This window comes from Ursus arctos, unplaced genomic scaffold (genome assembly GCF_023065955.2).
Source record: "Ursus arctos isolate Adak ecotype North America unplaced genomic scaffold, UrsArc2.0 scaffold_16, whole genome shotgun sequence".
NCBI lineage: Eukaryota > Metazoa > Chordata > Mammalia > Carnivora > Ursidae > Ursus > Ursus arctos.
The window spans coordinates 56,225,598-56,246,753 of record NW_026622830.1 but is presented as its reverse complement, the minus strand read 5'-3'; the positions used below and the strand labels follow the sequence as shown (position 1 = coordinate 56,246,753).

The window sequence follows — 21,156 nt, the reverse complement described above, 5'->3', positions numbered from 1 at the left end:
CTGAGACAGTCTGCACTTGGGGGTCTCTGAACCCGTATGGGGTGACTGACCATGGCCACCTGGACCAGGGATGAGAGGTAGGAATGGGAAGGAGGCAGAGAGTCAGAAATAGGAAATATAGAGCGAGGTGTGGGCCCAAACCTCTGCTCAGCTGGGCAATGGGAAGAGCTCCTGGCCTGGCCAGGAGGCCTAGAAGTTCTCATAATGGTCGGAGGAGTGAGTCCGGTCCTGCTCGTTGATGAGCTGACAGCCCTTTTCCACATTCTTGGTCATGCCAGGGGGGCCACAGCTAAACACCCCAATCTTCCGGACCTGTTAGGGGAAGGAAACGTGAAGCCTAGCTCAGTGTTCATGGAAAGACAGGCAAGAGTCCTTGGTGGGGACTCCTTCCATGTTTCTGATAAAGGTTCGCTTCACACCCTGTGTGGTGAGGGCTGGCTCGGTGTGTGCGTCTAGCTCAGCTTTGGTAGACTTGCTTTGTGTGGGTCCGCCCTCCCCCCTCTCCAAGGCATTTGGGGTAAAGGATCAGTGTTTCTGACAGGGGCTGGGTTAATCAGCGTTCAGGTTAAAGGCTAGCTTACTGTGTCATTGAGGGCTAGGCCATTATTTACCAGAGCAGTGGCTAGCCCAGTGTTCCTGGTAAAGATCAGCGTCTCCGGTGAGGCCGGCTCAGTATTCATGGTAAGAATAGCTTTGAGTTTATCATAAGGATGAACTGAGCTGTTCCTTCTGGACAGGCACCATGGCTTTAGAAGTGGCGAGTCCCTGTTGCTGCTTCCCCCCTGAGCCCCTCAGAGTGACCGCTACTGTTTTTCCATTCCATTCTCCCCACTTATCTCTTGGGTGATGAGTTCTTATCAGCAGTTCCTTCCCTCCTGGAGCTGGGTTGGGAGGTTTGCTTAGACCTCAGGTGATAAAGGCCAGGAGAACCTTGATATGGGGTGGACTGACCTGCGGGTGGACCTCCTGCAGGGACTTGAAGAAGGGCTCGAAGGGGGGGCGGCCAAAGTGCATGATGTGAACAGACTCCGGTTCAGCACCTTCTGGAAGTGCCGCTCACAGAGGTACTGGGGGCACAGTGGCAGGTCAGGCCAAGGACAGTCAGGGTCCGTGCCTAGCCCAAGCCAGCCTGCAGCCCAGGAGACAGAGAATGGGGTGGGGAGGGAGCTGGAGGCTGAAAATCGGGACTACCATCTCTGTGCCTCCTGCCGTCTGAACCTGGCTGTCCGCCCACCTGCCCTGGCCATCTGAGCCTCACCCAGCCAACCCATCGACCCACCTAGTCGCCCCGCCTGGCCGTCCCTGACCCACCAGCATGGTGGTCCTGAGGTCAAACTTCTCAGCCAGCTGGGTGACGTAGGTGTGCACGGACACCAGGTCCTGACGGTCATTCTCCTCCACCTCTCGGATGATGTCAGCCATCCGCTCAAACTGCCGCTGGGTTCTCGTCACCCAGATGAAGTAGATCTGGGGACACAGGGGAGTTCAGGACCTGGCTAAGCTCAGGCTCCCTATATCCCAGGGATCCCCACAGCAATAGAACTCTGCCGGTCTCCGTCAGCTTGTGCCTCTCCCCAGACACTCTGGGGAATGGAGTGTTGTGGGGGGCCCCAGGGCCAGGCTCTGGGCGGGAGATGGAGTTACCCCAGGCATGGAGAGAGAGAAGGGAGTGATAACCTGGGGTGATGAAAAAGGACACTTGTCAAGTGAGCTGAAGGTCCGATGGGGTGGGAAGCGGCTTTTTCACACAGAGCCTGCCGTTCCACTCCCTGCAACGGGCCCTCCACAGGCTGCTGGGCTCCCAACCAACCCCAGCCCAGAGGGATAGGGTTCCACTAAGGGGCATGTCACAGAACAGCCTGAGGGAAGACCCAGCTGGCTGCCCGGGGCAGATGGGAATGGGCTCAAAGAGAGAGCCGGAGGATAGAAGCTGCCATAGAGGGACCGACCTCCCGCTTCTGAAGAGGCTGAAGTGGGGCCGTGTGGGTTAAGAAGCAGAGGCAGAGCCGGCATGGACAGAGGAGCGGGGGAGCTGCCTGTCACCCTCTGAATGCCGACAGTACGTGGGCTTGGCCTCTGCCTGCTGCGTTCCTGTGCCCCCGACTCACCTGCCAGGCCCAGAGAGACAAGCAGGGGCCTGCTACCAGGTCCGGGCTGGGGTGAAGGGACCCGGGATAGAGGGGGCCTGAGGGCCTGGGCTGTGTTCCTGCAACTAACCCAGCCCACCAGCCCTGCCTCGCCACCTCCCCTCTTCTTCCTCTTGAAAGCAGAGCCGGTTTCACTGCCCCACCCCAAGTGTTCCCTTCCTTCTCCCAACCTGACAAGGCTCCCTGCAGGGGCTGGCCTCCTCTGTACGGCACTGGGTTTCTTTACCCCTCTCCAACTCTGTTCTTTAGGGTCCGAGGATATCAGACCCCTCTGGGGTCAGGCCAAGAACAGAGGCAGGAGAGACAGGCAGAGACGGACACAGTGATAGGGAGCAGGGGCCAGGGGTCAGAAGGAGGAGAGGGCACTCACCTTCTTACAGAACACTTGGCAGCTGACTGATGATTTGAAGACCAGGTCTTTGAGGATGGAGGCAAAGGGGGTGACTCCAACGCCCCCTCCCACCAGCACTGAGACCTCAAACTTATGCCATTCCTGGTGGCCCTCTCCAAATGGTCCATCAAGGTACAGCTGCAGGAGAAGGAGTGGGTCTGAGTTAAGCTCCGCCACCACAATAGCTCTGAAGCTAGAAATGGGAGGCAGGGAAGGCAGGTATGTTTATGGAGTGAGGAGAGAGGGGGTGCCGCAGCATTACCTGGAATGGCCAGTCTCTGGATGGGAGGGGAGGAACACAGTGGGCAGCCCGGGGCTGCGGGGCCAAGGCCTGCTAAGGGGATGTGGGGGCGGGTAGCTCATCCGGTCTATGTCTGGTCACCTTCGGGTATCTGGCACAGCCACCTCCCGTTGGAGGTGAGTAGATCTCCCTGAGCCGAGTGGTCCAGGGCCCTGCTGCCCGGATGTGCAGGCTGAGCGTGTCCTCATCGGGTGCAGAAGTCAGCGTGAAGGGGTGGTACTCAGTGGTCCCCAGAGCCAAGCAGGCGATCCGCACCCACTGTCCCGACTTGTACTCAAAGCCTTGGGGCCGCTGGAGCTGCAGGTGGGTCACTCCTGAGGAAAGGAAGTGGGCAGGAGGCTGCTATCCAGGACCCAGCAACCCTGTGGCCTCCAGAAAGATCCCCCCCCCCGCCCCCGCAGCCTCAGCCCTCCTTCTGGAATATGCCAAGGCCTCTCCCCATCAGAAGGCATTACTCCCCTCTAGCCATGTCCACCCTGCGGAGGGGCAATGCAGCGCTGGTGCTGGTGGTCAGCAGGGAAAGGAGCAACCTGGCCCGGGCTCCTCCTCCCTCTGTTGTGAGAGAGGCTCGGGTCCCCCGGCCAAGAGCTTTGCTTGCTAGCTCCCTCATCGCTGCCGCCTCAAGGCCCCTGCCAACTCCACTGGACCAGACCAGCGGATTGCAAGGTCCAGGCTCTGCCCCTGCCCTGTGGGCTTTCTCAGCACTACCCAGCTGGTCCCTGACAGCCTGCAGGCCTGGTGCCTGAAGGCAGCAGCTCGGCCTTCTCCACGCTGATCTCCACCTTCTTCAGGCTCAGGCTCACCAGCTTGTCCCCCATAGATGAGTGCCGGGACCGGGAAGAAGATGTGGAAACGGGGCAGCTGGGGCAGGCCGAAGCTGCCGTGGACAATGAGCTGGATAGAGTGAAGAATTCGGCTCAGACCAAGTCACACCCACAACAGTGTCTGTGGCCGACTCGGGCCTTAGCCCCTTGCACCCTCCACCCACCCCAGCCCACCCCCACGGGCACCCTCCGTCCCCACCTCTCCGTGTACCACGCACCCTCCAGGTCCCCAAATCTAACCACTCCCAACCCCAAGCCCATCCTGCAGATCGTCCACGATGAGTGAGACTATTTGCGCCTTCCTGGCACCATCCTGAACCAGCCACCTTGACTCTCGCCTGGTCTCCTGCAGTAGCCTCCCAGCTCGTCTTCTAGGGGGTTGCCCCACCGTGACCCATTGTCTTCAAGGCAGCCACTGCGACTTTCTGAAGTTCATTTTATCACGCCGTCGCAGTGTAACCGGCCTTAGTGGACTTCCCATTATACCACAAGGCCTCGAGATGCTCTGGCCTCTGCCTGCCAGCGTTTCCGCCTCCCTGTTCTTCAAACACGGCAAGTCCTTTCTGCTTCAGGCCCTGGGCACCCACTGCTCCCTCTCCCAGGAATGCCCCCTCCCTGCTTCTTGCCCTGGCTACCTCTGTCTCATTTTTTAAAAATTTATTTGAAAGAGACCAAGAGCGTGAGCGTGAGCAATGGGGAGGAACAGAGGGAGAGGGAAGAGCAGACTCCCCGCTGAGCGGAGAGCCTGATGTGGGGCTCGATCCCAGGACCCAGGGGTGGATCATGACCTGAGCCGAAGGCAGAGGCTTAGCCAACTGAGCCCCCCAGGCGCCCCCCTCTATCTCATTTGTCAGGGCTCAGCAGAAACACCCCCTCCTCAGGCCTTCCCTGGGTCCTCTGGCATATCTCCCAGTTACTTCCCGTCAGCACTTGTCATCCCCCACACTCACGTTGCTTCTTCATTCATTGACATGCTCCCCACCGGAGTGTGTATGTGTCTTTTGTTTTTGCCACCGTACTCTCAGCTCTTAGCCGTTGCCGCCTGGCACACAGCAGGCACTCAATAACTGCTGAGTTAGTAAAAGGAGTTCCTCCAATTTACCCTCTCCCTTTGGAGACTAAAAACACACAACCAGGCCCCCTTTTCCATTAAATAACTGACGTAATTGTTTTCCATGGAATTGTATTTCCATGAAATAACTGAATACTTGTTTAGCTCTGGTCCTTTCCCCAACAAGCTGGTCTAACATGGTCAGACATGATTTGCCCCCATACTTCCCATTTGCTTGTTCCTAAGTCTGGTCAGTCTGGCTCCTGCCTCCACCTCTTCTCAGGACCTGCTCACTGGGGGCTCACCCATCCCATGAAGGTCTCCTTTCATTTGCTCCCAGGGCTGGCCGTCTGTGGCACTAGCAACCGCCTGCTCCTTGCCTCGTCTGCTGCGTCTCTGGGGCCACTCGCTTTCCATCTCCTCCACTGGCTCTCTGTTCCTTCTCCCAGCCCTGATCCTGCATGTTGCCCAAACCTGATTTTCTCACTCTCTGCGCTCCTCAGTCTATGCTGTCCCATGTGGCATGGCCCCTCGGCCGCCCCCGCAGCCGCACGGGTCCTGCCACCACCTAATACACTGGGGCCACCCACAGCCAGGCCTTTGCGCCCTGAATACACTATCCTCATTTCCACCTCTGCACCCGTGCTCGTGCCCTTTCTTCTACCTGGAATGCTCTTCGGATTGCACCCTGCCCTGTCGGATCTTAGCTTACCTCTCCTTAAGTCTTGGCTCCAGTCCCATCTTCTCCCCAAAGTCTTCCCTAACCAGTTTGGCCCGAATGAAACTCCCTTCAGCGAGCTGCTAGAAATCACTGTTTGCAGCCCTCAGCTCAGCATGAATCCTGTATTGTCTGCTCATTCTGATCACGGCAAGTGCACGGCACTTATCTCTACCCCAAATCCTAAGTTCTCCAGGGCAGAGCTTCGAGTCTCCCCCTCCTCCCCCAAACTAGTACGTAGCACCGAACAACTGTGTACTAGACCCTTCCACAGATAACTGTTACACTGAACTCTGGCTCCTCAGTCCGCTCTGCCTTTCCCCAGCTTCATGTTCCTTTGCCCACAGGACTAACTTAAACCTCTCTGGGCTCTTCTCTGAACTGGCTCCGGTCCCCCCAGGTTCCTCTCTCATTATGGAGCCCACCCCCACCCCAAGGCTTTCTGAGCATCTAACCAGGCTGAGAACGACGTCTGGGTGGCCTCATACTGCTCTGTTTATACGTCCCATTTGGTGTTGGCTCTACTTTTAAACCACAGAACTGCTGCAGACCCACGGTTGGCTGAGGAGCTGGGGGGCTGCCGCCAGCTCAGCTTCCGCTGTGCCCGCCCTGCCCGCTTCTGCCTGGGTCGGGAGCCCGGACAGCCTTCTGCAGGGCCGGCTCCACACTGGGTCCTTTACTTGTCGCTTCTCTTTCTGCCCCAAGTCAAGCGGACACACCAAGGGTAAATGGGGAGGAGGCGGGTGTTTTGGCCCTGATATCCCCCAGGTGAGACTGTCCCTAGCGGCCAGGGTTGGGTTGCCCAGCAGAGGGTCCTGCACCTTTCTGAGCTGCTGACTTCCCTGCTGGCAGGAAGGGAGGCTCTGAACCCCAGGGATCCCCCAAACCCAGGGATAAGTCAGGAAGGGGTCTTGGTCTCAGGGAGCCAGTGTGGCCACTCTTCCGGGTCTCCCATTGAGCTCAGCTGCTTTTTCACCAGGAACAAGAACATCATCTCCACCCCTAACAGAAACAGTAACCGGGGAGCTAGGGCTCCCCCCTAGCAGGGGTGGGTAGGGAGGGATAAATCAGCCTCAGCTTCCAAAGAAGACAGAGATTTCTCTGGAAACAAACATCAGTTCTAGGAAATGACCTAAGCCGAGGTCGGGTAGTCCTCTTCAGAACCGTGAAGTGCTGAGCCTCAGCAACATGGAAACAGACCGTCTGATCACTGAGGACAGAACTGCACCTGGAGGACGCAGGGCATCCCACAGGTGCCAGCTTGACCCAGGCCATGATGGACTCGCCCTCTGTTTCAGGACTGTGTGCAATTCTGCCTGGAGCCAGGTGACAGATGGCAACCATCTGGGCTCTGCGCTTCTGAATGCTGACGGGCAAGTATCGTTGGTGGGGACGCTGGGGCCTTGGGACTTAGTTTAGCTTCTCAGCAGGACCCTCGGGTGCTCTTTAGGGAACCGCCTGTATCCATGAGGAAGGCAGGCCAAGCACAGATCAGAGTCCCTCTGGAACTAACTAGCTGGCGCACCTGACGGCAAACCCAGGGAAGGTAAAGGGAACAGGAGGACGAGGGAAGGGAGGGAATGTGAAGGAAGGGAGGCAGGAGCTTAAGGAGAAGGAAAGGGAACAGGTAGACTCTTAAAAATCCATCTCATCAACAGTCCAAGTGAGGACGTTTTGAGCAAGCTCGTTGACTCTACAAGTGGCACTTTGCTGAGTGGGGTGCAGACACCCCAGGAAACAGGATCAGAACAAAAGTGGCAGAACAGAATTAAGATAGACTTCTCTAAAAAAAAAAAAAGTGTGCTGCTCCCTTGAAAGTGGGCGGTCAACCCTGGAGCTCACACCAGCCACCGGAACTGGGGAATGACCGGCTGGGCAGAAATGATGCGGGGGTGTCTGCAAGGAAGCGACCAGCCTGATAGGGCTGCTACTGCCAGCCCCATGCCGGGCACCCATCTTCCAAGCGCTGCAGCCCGGGGTCCATCTGCTTGACAGGCCTACACTATCCTCTCCAGCTGTGATGTGAGAAGTGGAGGGGATTCCTGAAATGACTGAGGGGACGGAGAACGGATGTCTCAGCCCTCATGGCCTCCCTGGGATCATCCTGCCAAGACCCCGACAGCCCTCACCAGCCCGGAGAGCAGGACGTAGAGGTGGTGGGTCAGCCAGAAGCCCCGGAAGCTGCGGCGCCGGAAGTGGTGGGAGGCGAAGACATACACGATGGCCAGGACCAGGAGCAGCAGCACCCCCGTGAGGCCTGCAAAATGAACGTGGGGTGAGGGGCGGAGGAGCGGGGCTGTGCTGGGGCTGCCGTGGGTCAGGGTCCCATTCCACTTCACTGCTCTGGGTGGGGGCCATGGAAGCCCAGGCTTCTCCTCTGTTCTTCTCTCCCCACACCACTGATCACAAGTGCCTTTTATTTCAACAGACTCTGCTCATCCCTCCAACACCTTGTCCCGATTGTTCTTTTTCAAGGACCGGTGTCATTCGTTTTTTGTCTGTCACTTCCCTGACTGTCAGGCCCACAAGAACAGGGACCAGGCTGCTGGTTCAGCACGGGATCCTAGCGCCTTCTGTAGGGCTCGCCCCCTGTGGGCCTCGTCTACACCGGTGCTGACGGACTGAACGTGCGGGGCACCTGCTCTGGGCCCCCTGGGTCGGACTTTGGACATTGCAGGCCCTGCCCCCACGGAGTCAAGACTCGGTCTACGTCCCCCTAGCCCCCGACTTGGCTCCCACAGCATGAGCAGTGGCGCCATTAGTGAGGAAGTGCGACCACCCGAGCCCCCTGGGTTCAGCCCAGGGTTGGCGGAAGGACCCTCCTCTCACAGGAGATCCCAGGCCTGGGGTACACGAGAGAGCAGTACTAGGTTCAGGACGGGAGTGTGGGGCCAGAGAACGGCCCCTCAAGTGATCGAGGAGGAGGGAGGCAGAAATTAAGAAGATTAGAGCCCTGTAGTCTGGAAAAGCAGAGGTTAAGAAGGGCTCTAACCAAAGCCTGTAAAGGCCTGAACAGAGAGGAGGGCCTCAACACAGCCTTATCCACTAAATCCCAGTGCGCAAGAATTAGCAAGCACTCTGAAGTTCAGAGCAGGTTGTTTTAGGATTAAAAAAAATGCCGTGTTTCACGGAGAGGAGCGTAGAAAATGTACTATGCTAAGGAGGAAACAGACTGAAAATATAAATAGGTTCAAAAAGCTTTTGAACAGATTCACAGCTAATAGCTCTAAAATGGGTGATTATGGGGAGTAAGGAATACGTCCCTCAACAGCCCCGGTCAAGACGGACTACAAGGGGTGGGGGTCTCTGCCTAGTTTGACGAGCCTGATCCCTCCACCGTGCTGCTGGGACACGGCATTCCTCCAAGCCACTGTCACGGTAGGTGTGTAGGTTGGGGCAGGGGGAGAGGGGGGTCCATTCTCATTCCACGGAAGAAGGATGTTCCGAGTTGGGGCAGGACCCCAGCCAAGCTCCCAAGAGAAGGACTAGAGAGCAGAGGCTCCTACTTCCCAGCAGAGTTGTCAGGACCAGAGGGCAGAGCCTGGCCCACCGTGAGACCTGAGTGAGCGCTACTGGGCAGCCTCATGGCAGATAGAACCCGGAGCTCAGAGCTCAGAGCCAGACCCAGAAATTCAGAGCAGGGAGGGCTCTCACCTGGCACAGTCTGGAAGAACCACCAGTAATACTTCTGGGGACACTCAGACCTGTGGAGAAGGGAAAGCAAGCAAGGATGCTGAGAGGAGATGCCTGGGACTTCCAGAAAGAATCCTCCAGAGGAAACACCTCAACCCAGGCACCAGTCTCCCTTTCTGCCCACTCGGGGTCAGGGCTCCGGCTGGTCATTGTCTGTCCCATTGCCTGGAAGGTGACACTCTCCTCTGAGCCAAGAGAATTTGCTTCTTTCCATCCATAAAGGATCCCCCCACATTGACTCACACACACACACACACACACACACACACACACACACACACACATGCACACAGTAGCCCACTCACTCACTCGTCGTCACGGAAGAGTCCAGGGAAGAGGCAGGAAAGGACGCTGAGCGGGCTGACGGAGAACAGGTACCCATTTACCGCATGGCCCGCACTGTGCAAGACTAAGGAAGGCCAGACAGGGTGGGAGTGAGCCAGGGGGCAGCCTGGTGGGGGTGCTCAACCCATCCAGCCCAAGGTTGGGGACTCCAGCCACCCAGCCTTGGGGGCCTGAAGAAGGACCCTCGGGGTCTGCACTTCTGGTCTCTAGCCATCCTCCTGTCCCTCCCTACCCCTGCTGAGCCCCATATATACCATCCACGAGCCCAGCCACAGGAGTCTGAAATTATACCATTAGAAGTTCATTCTTTGGGTTTCTCTCACAGAGTATGTTTTCCAACATAAAAACTGGGAGAGATCACACATGATGTGCCCATGTTCTGGGCTGTTGCTAACTTGTCAGCTGGAGGCTGAGGAGGTGGCCCTGAAAGCATGGGAAGAGGCACCAGGCAGGGGCGGGGTGGGGGGCTCCTGGGCTCACTTCACACCACTGCGGGCCAGCTGCATCCTTCTGAGAAGGACATCTAGGACTCACACTCAAGCACAAAAGAGAGGAGGGGCAGGCAGCAGGGGCAGGAGGACACGAACAGAAGCCCTGGGACTCCCGGGCCCTGCCTGTGAGGACGATGGCCGCGGAGGCAATGAGCCGATGGAAGTCCACGGCGGCGTCGAAGGGCGCGTGGTGGTTAAGGAAGGTCTCTCGCAGGAAGGTGATGCAGGCTGCGGCACGTGGTGAGCAGGACGCAGGAGAACATGAAGGAGATGCTGGCGGCCGGCCCCGGGACAGGATGATGCCCACACGGGTGGTGTCCGTGATGCCCATGCGGTGAGCCCCAGAAGCATAGTCTGTCGGGGAGCCCAGGCGGGTAAGAGGGGAGCAGTGCAGAGAGAGAGCGCCGCTGAGGCGGGTCAAGGGCCCGCCCTGGCCACCACCCCTTCACGCAGGCCCCCTCTGCAGCCTCCGTTCAAGCAGGCCCCATGCACCCACGGGAGCCCCGACCCCGGGGCTGCCCACACTCACAGCAGGCCTGCTCCAGGAAAGGCCCCCGCTGATGGCGCAGAACACAGCCACGCAGCCGACGTGGCGGCGGTAGTTCTCGATGAAGCGCTGGAACTGCTGCAAGGTGTGGTGGTGCCGACTGCGCTGAAACTTCTCCCCGTGGGCCTCCGTGAACAGCAGGGGCTGGAATGATGCTACCCTGGGGACAGGAAGTCTCGGCTCTGGCCACGAACCCCCCCTCCCAGTGCAACCCGCCTCCCAGGAGCAGAGAAAGGGCACCAAGTTGCTCAAGCCAAGCAGGGTTCAGACCCCAAAAGCCCTACCACACTCCTCTGACAAGGCCGCCAGAGTAGGGACAGCCTTGCAGTGCTCACTGGGTCAGTTCGTCCCAGGGAACGCACTCCCTCTAGCCCAGGTCCCACTCACACTCAGACAGCCCTCTCCCCTCCCAGTCTGCAGCTCCCCATTCTCACCCTACTCTGTTCTCACCCTTTACTGGAAGTGCAGAAGTCACCCCCTCCAGGAAGCCTGCCTTGACTTACCAGGCAGAGGTGAGCACTTCTTTGAGCTCTGAAGCTCCTTGCTCTGACCACTGTCACAACATTCATCGGTGGGACATGGTGATTATCAGTGTAGCAGCCACCTTGTCAGACTGTGGTCTGCTCGGGCGTGAACTGCTCATCCTGCCTGCAGCCCTGCACACTAACGGGATGCATGAGCTCAAGGAGAGGAGCAGGCGTACTTCTTGCCAAACCTCCGTCGAATCTCCGGGGGGGGTCTGTGTCCGTGGGGCACTGCAGTCTCTGTGCTGTCCGCTCCACGTCAGCGTTGCTGTGGGGACAGCGAGCGCTCACTCTGGGGGAGGGACTAGGACAGGAATGAAAGAGAGAGGATTCTGGCCACCTGAGCCACTGGATCCTCGCTGCCCCTGGTCTCTCTTCAGACCGACTCTGCTGAGGAGGGGTCAGAGCTCTCAGCCAGGGGCCAGCAGACTTCCCACAGAGACCTGGAGAGAGAATGAGTTAGATCCTGGGGACACACATACAAGCTGTGTCCTTCACAAGGGCATCTGACCCTGGCAGCAGGTGGGTGCCGAAGTCCAGCAGGCTCTCTGCTCTTGCTGGTACAGGGCTGTGTCTGCCTACAGCAAGGAGCCCTTTTTTCTAATTTGCATAAAGACACTACATAGGCTGGTAGGGCCCTGATCCCAGGCATCCTGGGGAGAGAAAAGGCAACCCCCCCAACCCCAGCCCTCCCTCCAACATTCCCAGATCAGGGCTCACCAGATCTTTTCCCGGCTGATGTAGGAGGCTCGCCGGCACAGGTCCTTGAGGACTTCAGGCACCTCTACCCCTGTAACACAGAGCTGATGTCGGGAACAGCTCAGGGCCCAGAGCCCAGGAAGACCTGGCACTCACCCCATGTCCATACTGTAGAGGGTCCTCGGCCAGCACCCTTGCCTTTGGGTGCCCCAGCCCCAGCCTGCTCCCCCAGTGGGAGCTAGACCCAGCCATGAGGGGGCAGGGAGAAGGCCTGAATTTGTTGGCCAGACAGTGTCCCCTGGATGTGTGTCCACCTTCAGCCCACTCCTGGGACTGGTATCAGGCTTGTGGGGTAGAGTTCAGAAACTGTGCCACCTGCCTGCTGAGACCATTCTGCCACAAAAACCCTGCTAAAGCCTCCAGCTTAAAGCCTCCTGGGAATTAAATGTAGTTCTGGGTGGCGCATTTATGGGATCACCATGAAATTCTTTCCACCTTCCTGTGTTTAAAAATGTTCATAATAGTATGTTGGGGGGAAGTACTCTCCCTTGAGCCGCCTGTTCCTCTCTGTCTGGCCCGAGCGTTGCAGGGGAGGGCGGGACTGAGCTGCAAAGCCATGTTCTCACAGGAAGCCCGGGAATGTCCAGGTCACTTCCGAGTGCTAAACTAATCTTGACGACTACCCTGGTCTCCAGCCCAGGGGGCACAAGTGATTAAGGTGAATTTCATGAAATCGGAATGTTTACAACGAAGTAGGGATATTTATCCGTCAGATTTCAACCAGCAGCAAATGCGGCAACATGGTAACCAAAGGCAGGTGAACGGGGAGATCTAGGTGACCGGGGAAAGGGCTGCTTCCTGCGCTATTCTTGTTCCTTTTCTGTAGGAACATTCGAAATGTCTCATAGTAAAATCTGAAGGAAACAACAAGGCACAACAACAATTAAAAGCAAAACAAAACAGGACTCAAAGCTACCCTTCCGCATAATCCTCACTCCCCCAGCCTGGTCCTCCACCCCAGGGGCTGAGTGGTCCCAGGACTCTGGCCCGGGCTCACCTCCGGACACCTGCCCCTGCTCAGCCCTCGGGCCCAGGTGCCTACTGCCTGGCTGCCTGGGAAAAGTGAGAGGCTGAAGAACCAGGAGTGCTGGTCTGCACTCCAGTAGTTCTCCTCCAGCCCTGGGACATGGAAGCCCTCACCAGAGCCGCAGTGGTGTCCTGCCCAACTCGCCCCTCTCCCACATCTGGGCTGCTCAGCTCCCCCAAGTTCTCGTCATCCTGGGAGGGGCTGGGTTTGGTCTCCACATGCCCCAGCGAGAAACTGTGAAGGCACCGTAACAGCTCAGAGTAGACCACAGAGAGTCCTGCTACCTGCCCCCTCCCCACCCTGGCTCTAGCCTCCGCCCACCGAGACACAGGTGGGACAGGAAGTAGGGGGAAGGACAAGAGAAGTGGGTCTCCGTGCACTCAAGCAACATTAACCAAGCGCTCAGCCAAGGGATATAAAGGCAAACAAGACCAGAGCCCCCCCTGCCAGCAGACACCCTAGCTCAGGTGAATATGGCCTGGAGAGGGCTGTAACAAGGAGACACTGTCCCCCCCACCCCACCCCCGTCCTGGGCACCTGGCACAGGGATCTTCGACAGAGAGCTGGAAGAAGCAGAGTTCTGTCTGCTGTCCCCCACCCCATCCTGACCCTGCCCACCCTGGGAGCAAAGCTGCATTAGGACTTTTGTGGGCCCTAGGCACTGTCACCTTCCTAAACCACTTCCGCCCTTAAAAAAAAAAAAAAAGTATATACATGTCTTTATAAAAGATAAATATTTTTTACAATCACGTTGGTACATAGAAGGATATAATCCAGGCTGGATATATTATCACCTATTTATTATTATTATACTCATCCTTCTGACTTTAAAAGGAATTAAAGCATTTCTGTGGGCTCCTAAAAGCAGGTGGGCCCGATGCACTGTGCCTGCTATGTCTAATGGCTACGTCAGTCGGCCCCAAGGCCAGGCCCCCCACCTTTGACGCAGAGCTGTGTGAATCGCAGCTCGCTGTCTTGGTCCCGCAGCGTGAAGTGGAAGTCCTCCCACGTCAGCTCCTCCCTATCCTGGAAGCCGGACTCCCGGAACGTGGACTCCACCACCTCCGTCAGCTGCGCCTTGGACAGGCAGTTGTTGGAGATCTCGATGAAGGACCTGGGGTTGGGGGAGGGAAACCATCGGGCCCTGAAAAGAAGCTTGAGGCCTGGACAGGAGGGCCTACTGGCCATCCCACCAGGCCTTCGGAGCCCACAAGGAAGGGCCCCCTCCTAGTTATAATAGTCTTCGGCTATATGGCCCCTGCTCTTTACCCTCCTGCTTCCACCTTCATGCCCCCACTTCTTTCCCCCAGCAGGCCCTGTCCTGGCCCACTCTTCCGGCCATCCCACAGGACCAACCTCAGCATCCTGATGAACTCGTCCTCGGAAATGAGACCATTCCCATCAAAGCCATACATGCGGAACATAAGGCGAGACTTCTCAGGAGAGCCTGGGAGGAGGAGGACCCGGTGAGAGCCCCAACCTACCTGCCTAAACCCCAGGCTGACCAGAAGGGGCCTCACATGAGTCTGACCCACTGCTGATCACAACAAGGGGTCACTCTGCTTCCTGATCTCTACCTGGGTGCTCCCAGATGTCTGCCGTGGCTGGAGACCAGGCCCCGGCACTTCCCCTTCTCCAACAGGTCAGCTACCCTCCAGCCTCATCTCTAGCCCCTTCCATCTTCTCCTACCTGGACGATCACTTCCTTTTCCCCTACCTTTCATGAAGACCACCAGGATGTCCAGAAACTCCCAGAAGGACAGGTAGACCTTGCCATCTTTGTCCGCCAGGGAGAACATGGACTCCACAAACATGGCCTGGGGCTTGAGGCCCAGGGACTCGGCAAACTCAGCTCTGCTCAGCTCGCAAGTCAGGGCCTCCAGTACCTTCTGCGATGAGTGTAGGGGCACGGTCCCTGCGTCCGCCTGGTCGATGTCCAGCACCTGCACCCGGGCAGCAACAGAGGGAGGGAGAGAGAAGGAGACAGGGTTTCCTTGATTTGAAGTCCAGCTGAGGCTTGTAGGAGCCACCTTTTCCAGGTGTCTGCCCAGCACCCTGTCTCCTGAGCACCTGCCCGTGCCCTGCAGGTGGTCCCTGGGGCCTTTTGTTCTACAGAGCCCCAGTCCTCTGTGTTAGCTGATTGCACCAGGGATGCACACTTGACCCAAGCAGATGATCTGGAATTGGGACTAAGAGGTCCCAGGTCTGTCTTGACCTGAGCACAACAAAACTCAGAAGTCGTGGCCTGCCACGTTCTTCCAAGTGCTCAGAGACCCAGACAGAGGGAAGTAAACACACGGAGAAAACGAAGCAGGCTAAGAGAGAGAAGTGGCTTTGTTTGCTGGCAACTGTCCCTTTCCTAGCCCCTTCCAGGCCAGGTCACAGTCCTCCCTTCGGAATTGCTGAGACATCAGCACAGCCTCAGAGTCAACTGACCTTTTATCAGTGCGAGCTTGCTCTTAGACCCAAAGGAGTTTTGACTGAGAAAAAGCCTCAGCTGAGCTGAGAAAAAGTGGGGTTGGGAAGGGGGAATTCTCATGGTGGGCTATCTTTAGCCCACCCAGGGGCTGCCCCAGCATCAGAACAGGGGGTGAGGGAAGCAGACAGGCCTCAGGCACAGCACCTGTTCTGCCTGCCTGTCAACCGGGGCCCCAGTCCAAGCCTGGCTGCGGTTTCACGATGCAAACCTCGTTGCTCCAAACAGGGAGCTTTAGTGGAAAGAGCCTGGGGCTGGAGGCAGAAGATCGGGCTCCTGTCCCAGCTCTGCCACCCCCTCGCTGTGTGACCTCAGGCGAGTCGCACCAGTTGTCTGTCATTCATTTTTCTTACGTGCCCTACTTATCTCACAGGGCTATTGTGAGAATCAACAAGAGACGCTGTATGGAAAATGTCTTGAAACCTGGAAGCACTGTGCAGACGGAGAGGGCTGCAGCTACCCCTAAGACATGGTAGCACCCCCTTGCGCCCCCAGCACAAGGGTCCCCATAGCCGAGTAGAGGTGCCCCGGCCCCGCCTCGGCCCTGGCAATGAGTCTCCCCACCTGGGGAGGAGGTCCCTCCATTCCAGTGCATACTCAAGTTCAACTGGCTTGGGGAGTAGATGACAAAAGCCATGTGCCCGGCACGTCGTAAATGACCATTAAATGGTCACTTCCCTCATGAATCCTCTCCCCAGTCAGCCAACCCTGTTTCTTCTCCTCAAACATTAATTTTTTTGCCCTTCTACTAGACACCTCTGTGCAGTCCCTCCTGCTCCTTTCCTCTGAGCCAACAATTTTCCACCTCTTTTTAAGTCTCCGTCAAATCTGACCCGAACCACGACCGTCCACCAGCCTGAAGACTCAGCACCTTTTCTGAACTCCTACATTGCTTAGCTCATGGCTGTCTTACACTCATCATTCTGTGCTGGTTACCTTCCTTTCTGTGTCTGTTCCTTCTTCCCAGAGGGGTGACAAACTCCTTGAGCGGGGCCTGGGCTGGAGGGATCTTATCTCTACCAAGCTTCTCCTCTCCACCCTTCTGGACCCAGGCTGCTCTATTTCTGTGCCAGACGTGCATGCAAGTCCTCGCATTTCTCTTCCTGGCTTGTTTCCCCACATCTCCTCGGTAGTTCTTGGAAGTCTGCAAGGTGGGCTCATGTCCCAAGGAAGCCTCTGGCAGCGGCACTGCACCAAGGAGGGGGCATCAAGGGCTCTCGCTGGCCCCATACTGACCCTGAGTTTCTGCGGCCTTTTGGCTAGGATGAGTTAAGTGAGGGCAGAGAGGCCGGACAGCCCTGAGGAGAGAGCTGAGCGACACATACAGATAAGCTCCTGACGCGGCCTCCCTGGAGTGGCTCAGGTAGGTGTCAGAGCATCTCCTTACAGAGAGGCCAGGGGATTGGGCCAAAAATGCAGTAGACCTGATTATTAGTGTCAGGGCTCCTGACTGTCCCTGGAGTCACCCCATGGCTGTGTGCAGGTAAGGGCACCGCCATAGGCAGACGCAGGGACAGACCTGAGCCTACCTACACACCTGGGAGAAAAGGTGCCTGAAAAAGGTCTCCAAGAGGTGGCTCCTCTGCTCTCGGGCCACAGCTGCCCTCATCAGCTCCTGTTCCCGCGGCTCCCACTCCTGGAACCTCAGCCCGCTCTCCTTCAGGGCCCCCCGAAGGTCTTCCACCAGCACCTGCCGCTCTTCCTCCAGGTTAAACAGCAGCACCTACGGAGTGGCGACAGGGAGGGCAACCACTTGTCGAGGACTCCTGGGGCCAGGAGCTTTGCGTGAGTTTTGTCAGGGGCCACTGGAAAGAACGCCCTCGTAAAAGGGATTTACTGTTATGTCCTGGGCTCGGTGGAGTTCTGGGCTCATTTATAGGCACAGAAACTGCATTCAGAGACACACGTCTAAAGCCATTCCTCCCTCTCTGTTCACATGGGAGAAAAGAGTCAGGAAGGCAGGGAGGACAGACGACGGAGGGGCCCGGAAGCCAGACAGTCAGAGCTGAAAATCAGCCTCTGATTCAGTTCCCCTCCACACTCTCGAACAATTCACTAGATCCTAAAATCAGGGGGCAGAGAAGAGGGCCTGGCTTCTTCCAAGGACTCCCAGCTAGGGCCCACTGGGGCATCCCTAGAAAGGGGCGGGGAAGACTGCGCAGGAAGAAGGCCCTGTGCAGATCACGTCACCCCACAGGCCCAGAACGGGATGAGTGTGTTCACGTTCCTCTCTCAGTTACCACAGCCAGGGACTAGAAGCCACAAACCCTGCCTGATTCAGCGCTCCTTCCCCTCCACCTGGCTGCCTCCCTGGCTGTGGACCAGGAACGAGACCCGCTGGGCCACACCAGGTCCTACTCCTTGGGGATCTTGAGCAGCAGGGCGCGGCGTCCGTGGTTGCCGGACAGGATGACGCTGACCTGCTGCGGGGGTCGCAGCTGGATGGCGCGGAGCACAGAGAGCCTGCCGTCACCACGCACGTCTGCCCGGGCTGCAGGTGCACGAGCACAGGCCGAGAGGGCTCCTTGTGGCCCTGCCATTCCAATGCTGGAGAGACAGGGCTGGTCAGCCGGGGACAGGATGCAGGAGGCCGGCTTAGAGCTGGAGTTAGGTCAAGGCCTCCGTAGCTCCTGGCCCCTTCTTGGGTACTGAGGGTCGTCCCTTCCCCAACAGTCCTGCTGTGCCTTTAGCCCACGTGAAGAATAACCAACATTTCCTGAGTGTTTACTGTGTGCCCAATACTGTACCAAGTACTTGGCGGGAACTAGTTAATCTTCATAAACCTTCATGAGGTAAGTGCTATTATTATTCCTGTTTCACAGATAAGAAAAAATAGGTTTAGAGGGATTAAAAAATCTGCCTAAAGCCCAAAAGCCCAAGTGGTGGAATCAAGATTCCTATCCTCCTTCAGTGTGACTCTGAACCTTCATTAATTCCTTCTCTGTTGCCTGAAATTCCAGTGTAAGATGCCACAAAGCATCCGTTGCTGGGGATTCTAGAGAGTTACAGTAAGCCTGTGAAACGTAGTCAGGGCCCTGTGACTCCTCCCCGTGAGTCTATCACAGGCCCTGTATGTGGGACCACGGGGAGACCTACGGAGGGTGGAGAACTCCAGGTCCAACTTCCACCTGATGCCTCCATGGCTCTTTCCACCTGCCCTGACCTGCTTGGAGGCCTAGAAAAGGGGGGCCTTTTCCTTAGGCTGCTGAGGTGGGGGTGGTCTGCAGCCCTGAGTCATGTCCTCCCCCGCACCACCCTGGCCAGCTCCAGGCCTACCTTCCATGCCCCCCACGAGCTTCTCAGACGTGACACTCTGGCGGTCCTGGCCCTGGAGCCTCTTGAAATTTCTCCTTCGGAGCTGGGCAACAATCCAGCCACTCAGCAGGCTCACTGAGAGGGCAGAGGCAGGAGGATGGCCAGAGGAAGGTGGGGATCTGGTGAGATCAGTGACCCCTTTCCTTGGCAGAACTCCCTCCTTTGCCCACCTCCTAGGTCGGCTCATTCAATTGGCTCAAATTTTGAAGCTCCCTGGTGGGGGCTGGGGTGGGGGTCGGGTGGGGGTGGGGAGGGAGCTTAGGGTATCATCTAAGATGCCAGCACCGCCTCTGCTGCTTCCACCACTCGGGTCCCTTCCCAGCCAGAGACTAAGACCAGAGTGCTTGTGCCAGAGACCGGACCAGCTCTGCCATGCAGCTGGTGGGCTCACACACAGCCATGCCAGAGGCGAAGTCTCAAGCCTTTGCCCAGCTAGTTCTCAACTGGTTCTCAAGCAGGGTTTGCCTTGGACAGTTTCCCAGGCCCAGGCTCCTTCAAATAACTGTGAAATAGATTCCTTGTGGCTCTTGACCAACCTGGGCCCTGGAGGGACCCCAGGAGAACAGGAAGGCAAATTTCCTTGCAGCTGATTTATCTGCAGGTCAGACACTGCTCATGTCCCCTCCTGCTTTGATGTGTTCCGTCACGTGCCCAAAGAAACAGTACTGTACATGGTCAGCTGTCATAGATGAAACCACCCCACTGCCACCCCTTAGATTACGCATTTCACCCAACACCACCCTGTGCATCACTTTTACCAAGGGGGAAGCAGCAGAGAGTCCCGATGGTGACCCCAGAGCCAAATCCACTGCCTTCGAAATAGTCCCGCATGATGGAGGGAGCACAGGCTGGCAGGCCCTTGGTGCTGAGCTGTCTGGGCTGCGGGCAGGGGTCTCCTGGGGAAGTAGAGGAAGCTAGAGTCCTGGGGGGTGCTGGGCCAGAATCACTGAGGAGGTTAGGGTGGCAGAAAGGGTAGGGTGGGGGATCTCTGGGTAGCAGATGGGTGAGAGCTGCTTACCCCTGTCATTATACCAGGAATGTGGTGTTTGCCTAGTGGGGTAACAAGTGGGGTCAGAAACGAACCTCACCTCTCTCTCCCTCAGATGCACATATGTACACGCACACACACACGCACACACACACACACACAGCCCTTCCCTCGTCACTGCTGTGGAATGAGGATATCCTCACTGCACTGGGCCTTCCCGATATCCCACCCACCCCAGGCTCAGCCCGGCCGATGGGAGCCTTCCTCCCTAGGTCTCTCTGAGTCTCAGTCTTGCCCCCACTTGGGTACCTCCTGGGGTTGTGCGGAAGGGGACCTACACAGCCACATGCGGCCACCGTGGTGCCCGGAACCAAAGTTCCCAAGGGCAGAACCATGGCTCACTGACTCTTTGGAGTCTACTGCCGAGCCGCCCCTGAACCAGGCCCATGGCTGAGGCGGGATGAGACACCCGACTCCAGGCCCCTCCAAGCACCCCCTGGCCACTCACCCGAATGCCAGAAGAAGACACTGGGCTGCAGGGCACTGGGGTTCAAGTTGGTGAGAGCCACTAGGACATCCCGTAGGGAAGTGTTTCTGATCTCTGAGATTTCTTCCTCAGAGAACAGCCTGCAGGAGGGAGAGGCGGGGAGCTGCTGCATTGGGAGAGAGATGCCTGTTCTGGCCCGAGGACCCAGATGAGGAAAGAGACCCAGAGGGGCTGAGGAAGTGGGGAGGCCAGCTGGGACTCAAGGGCCCGTGGGGCTGCTGACATTACACGCAGAGGGCCTGGGGCCCAGGCCAAGGTAAGTCTGAGGAAGGGACCCAGGCAGGCCTTACCCATTGCTGGTGTTCTCAAACCAGTAGCGGTCGCCGTCCCGCAGCCTCACAAACTGGTTGAGGACAATAGCGCTAAAGAGGGGCCCGGGGTCCCCATGGCTCTCCAGGAGCCCCCCAGGGAGCAGCTCCAACCGGGACAGGTCCCGGTTGTACAGGGCAGCTGTGGACTCCAGCACCTGGGGCCAAGAAGGGACAAGAGTGAGTGCAAGGACCCGGCACCCGCCCTGGGGCAAGGGTAGTTCGCAGGGATCAGCCCCAGGGAGGATAATAATAAATGACAGTGACGATCCCTCACTTATTATGCCCCTGGCACCGCTCTGAGTGCTTTACACAAGTTAACTCATTTATGGGAACTCGCTCACAGATTCAGCTGCCTCTTGTAGAAAGTTGGAATAAAACAGGCAGCCAGTTCCCTATGTGGCTTGTTCTCAAAAAGATATGAAAGTTGAGGGTCAAAATCACTACAAAAATTGGAAAGGTTGAATGATGTGTAGAAAAGGTTTCTGTTCATTTTTTTTTTTAAAGATTTTATTTATTCATTTGACAGAGAGAGAGACAGCCAGCGAGAGAGGGAACACAAGCAGGGGGAGTGGGAGAGGAAGAAGCAGGCTCCCAGCGGAGGAGCCTGACGTGGGGCTCGATCCCAGAACTCTGGGATCACGCCCTGAGCCAAAGGCAGACACTCAACGACTGAGCCACCCAGGTGCCCCGAAAAGGTTTCT

At 57.4% G+C, this 21,156-nt stretch overlaps 1 protein-coding gene across 1 annotated transcript in view; it reads right to left on the bottom strand.

The window, feature by feature from the left end:
• Positions 1 to 21,156, bottom strand: part of LOC125281993 (dual oxidase 1-like) — a 28,084-nt gene that overhangs the window by 458 nt on the left and 6,470 nt on the right. Inside the window, 28 exon segments of the mRNA XM_048215897.2 lie at positions 1 to 312; positions 952 to 1,013; positions 1,016 to 1,067; positions 1,312 to 1,467; positions 2,518 to 2,676; positions 2,921 to 3,153; positions 3,582 to 3,655; positions 3,657 to 3,733; positions 7,562 to 7,689; positions 9,087 to 9,136; positions 9,435 to 9,534; positions 10,085 to 10,184; positions 10,186 to 10,244; positions 10,247 to 10,315; positions 10,487 to 10,668; positions 11,212 to 11,239; positions 11,242 to 11,336; positions 11,753 to 11,822; positions 13,757 to 13,932; positions 14,175 to 14,265; positions 14,536 to 14,761; positions 16,832 to 17,017; positions 17,643 to 17,767; positions 17,770 to 17,841; positions 18,571 to 18,684; positions 19,368 to 19,505; positions 20,106 to 20,224; positions 20,435 to 20,610. The exon segment at positions 1 to 312 is cut by the window's left edge and continues 458 nt beyond it. Coding sequence (XP_048071854.1) covers positions 190 to 312; positions 952 to 1,013; positions 1,016 to 1,067; positions 1,312 to 1,467; positions 2,518 to 2,676; positions 2,921 to 3,153; positions 3,582 to 3,655; positions 3,657 to 3,733; positions 7,562 to 7,689; positions 9,087 to 9,136; positions 9,435 to 9,534; positions 10,085 to 10,184; positions 10,186 to 10,244; positions 10,247 to 10,315; positions 10,487 to 10,668; positions 11,212 to 11,239; positions 11,242 to 11,336; positions 11,753 to 11,822; positions 13,757 to 13,932; positions 14,175 to 14,265; positions 14,536 to 14,761; positions 16,832 to 17,017; positions 17,643 to 17,767; positions 17,770 to 17,841; positions 18,571 to 18,684; positions 19,368 to 19,505; positions 20,106 to 20,224; positions 20,435 to 20,610 — 3,240 coding nt within the window. The 3' untranslated portion in view covers positions 1 to 189.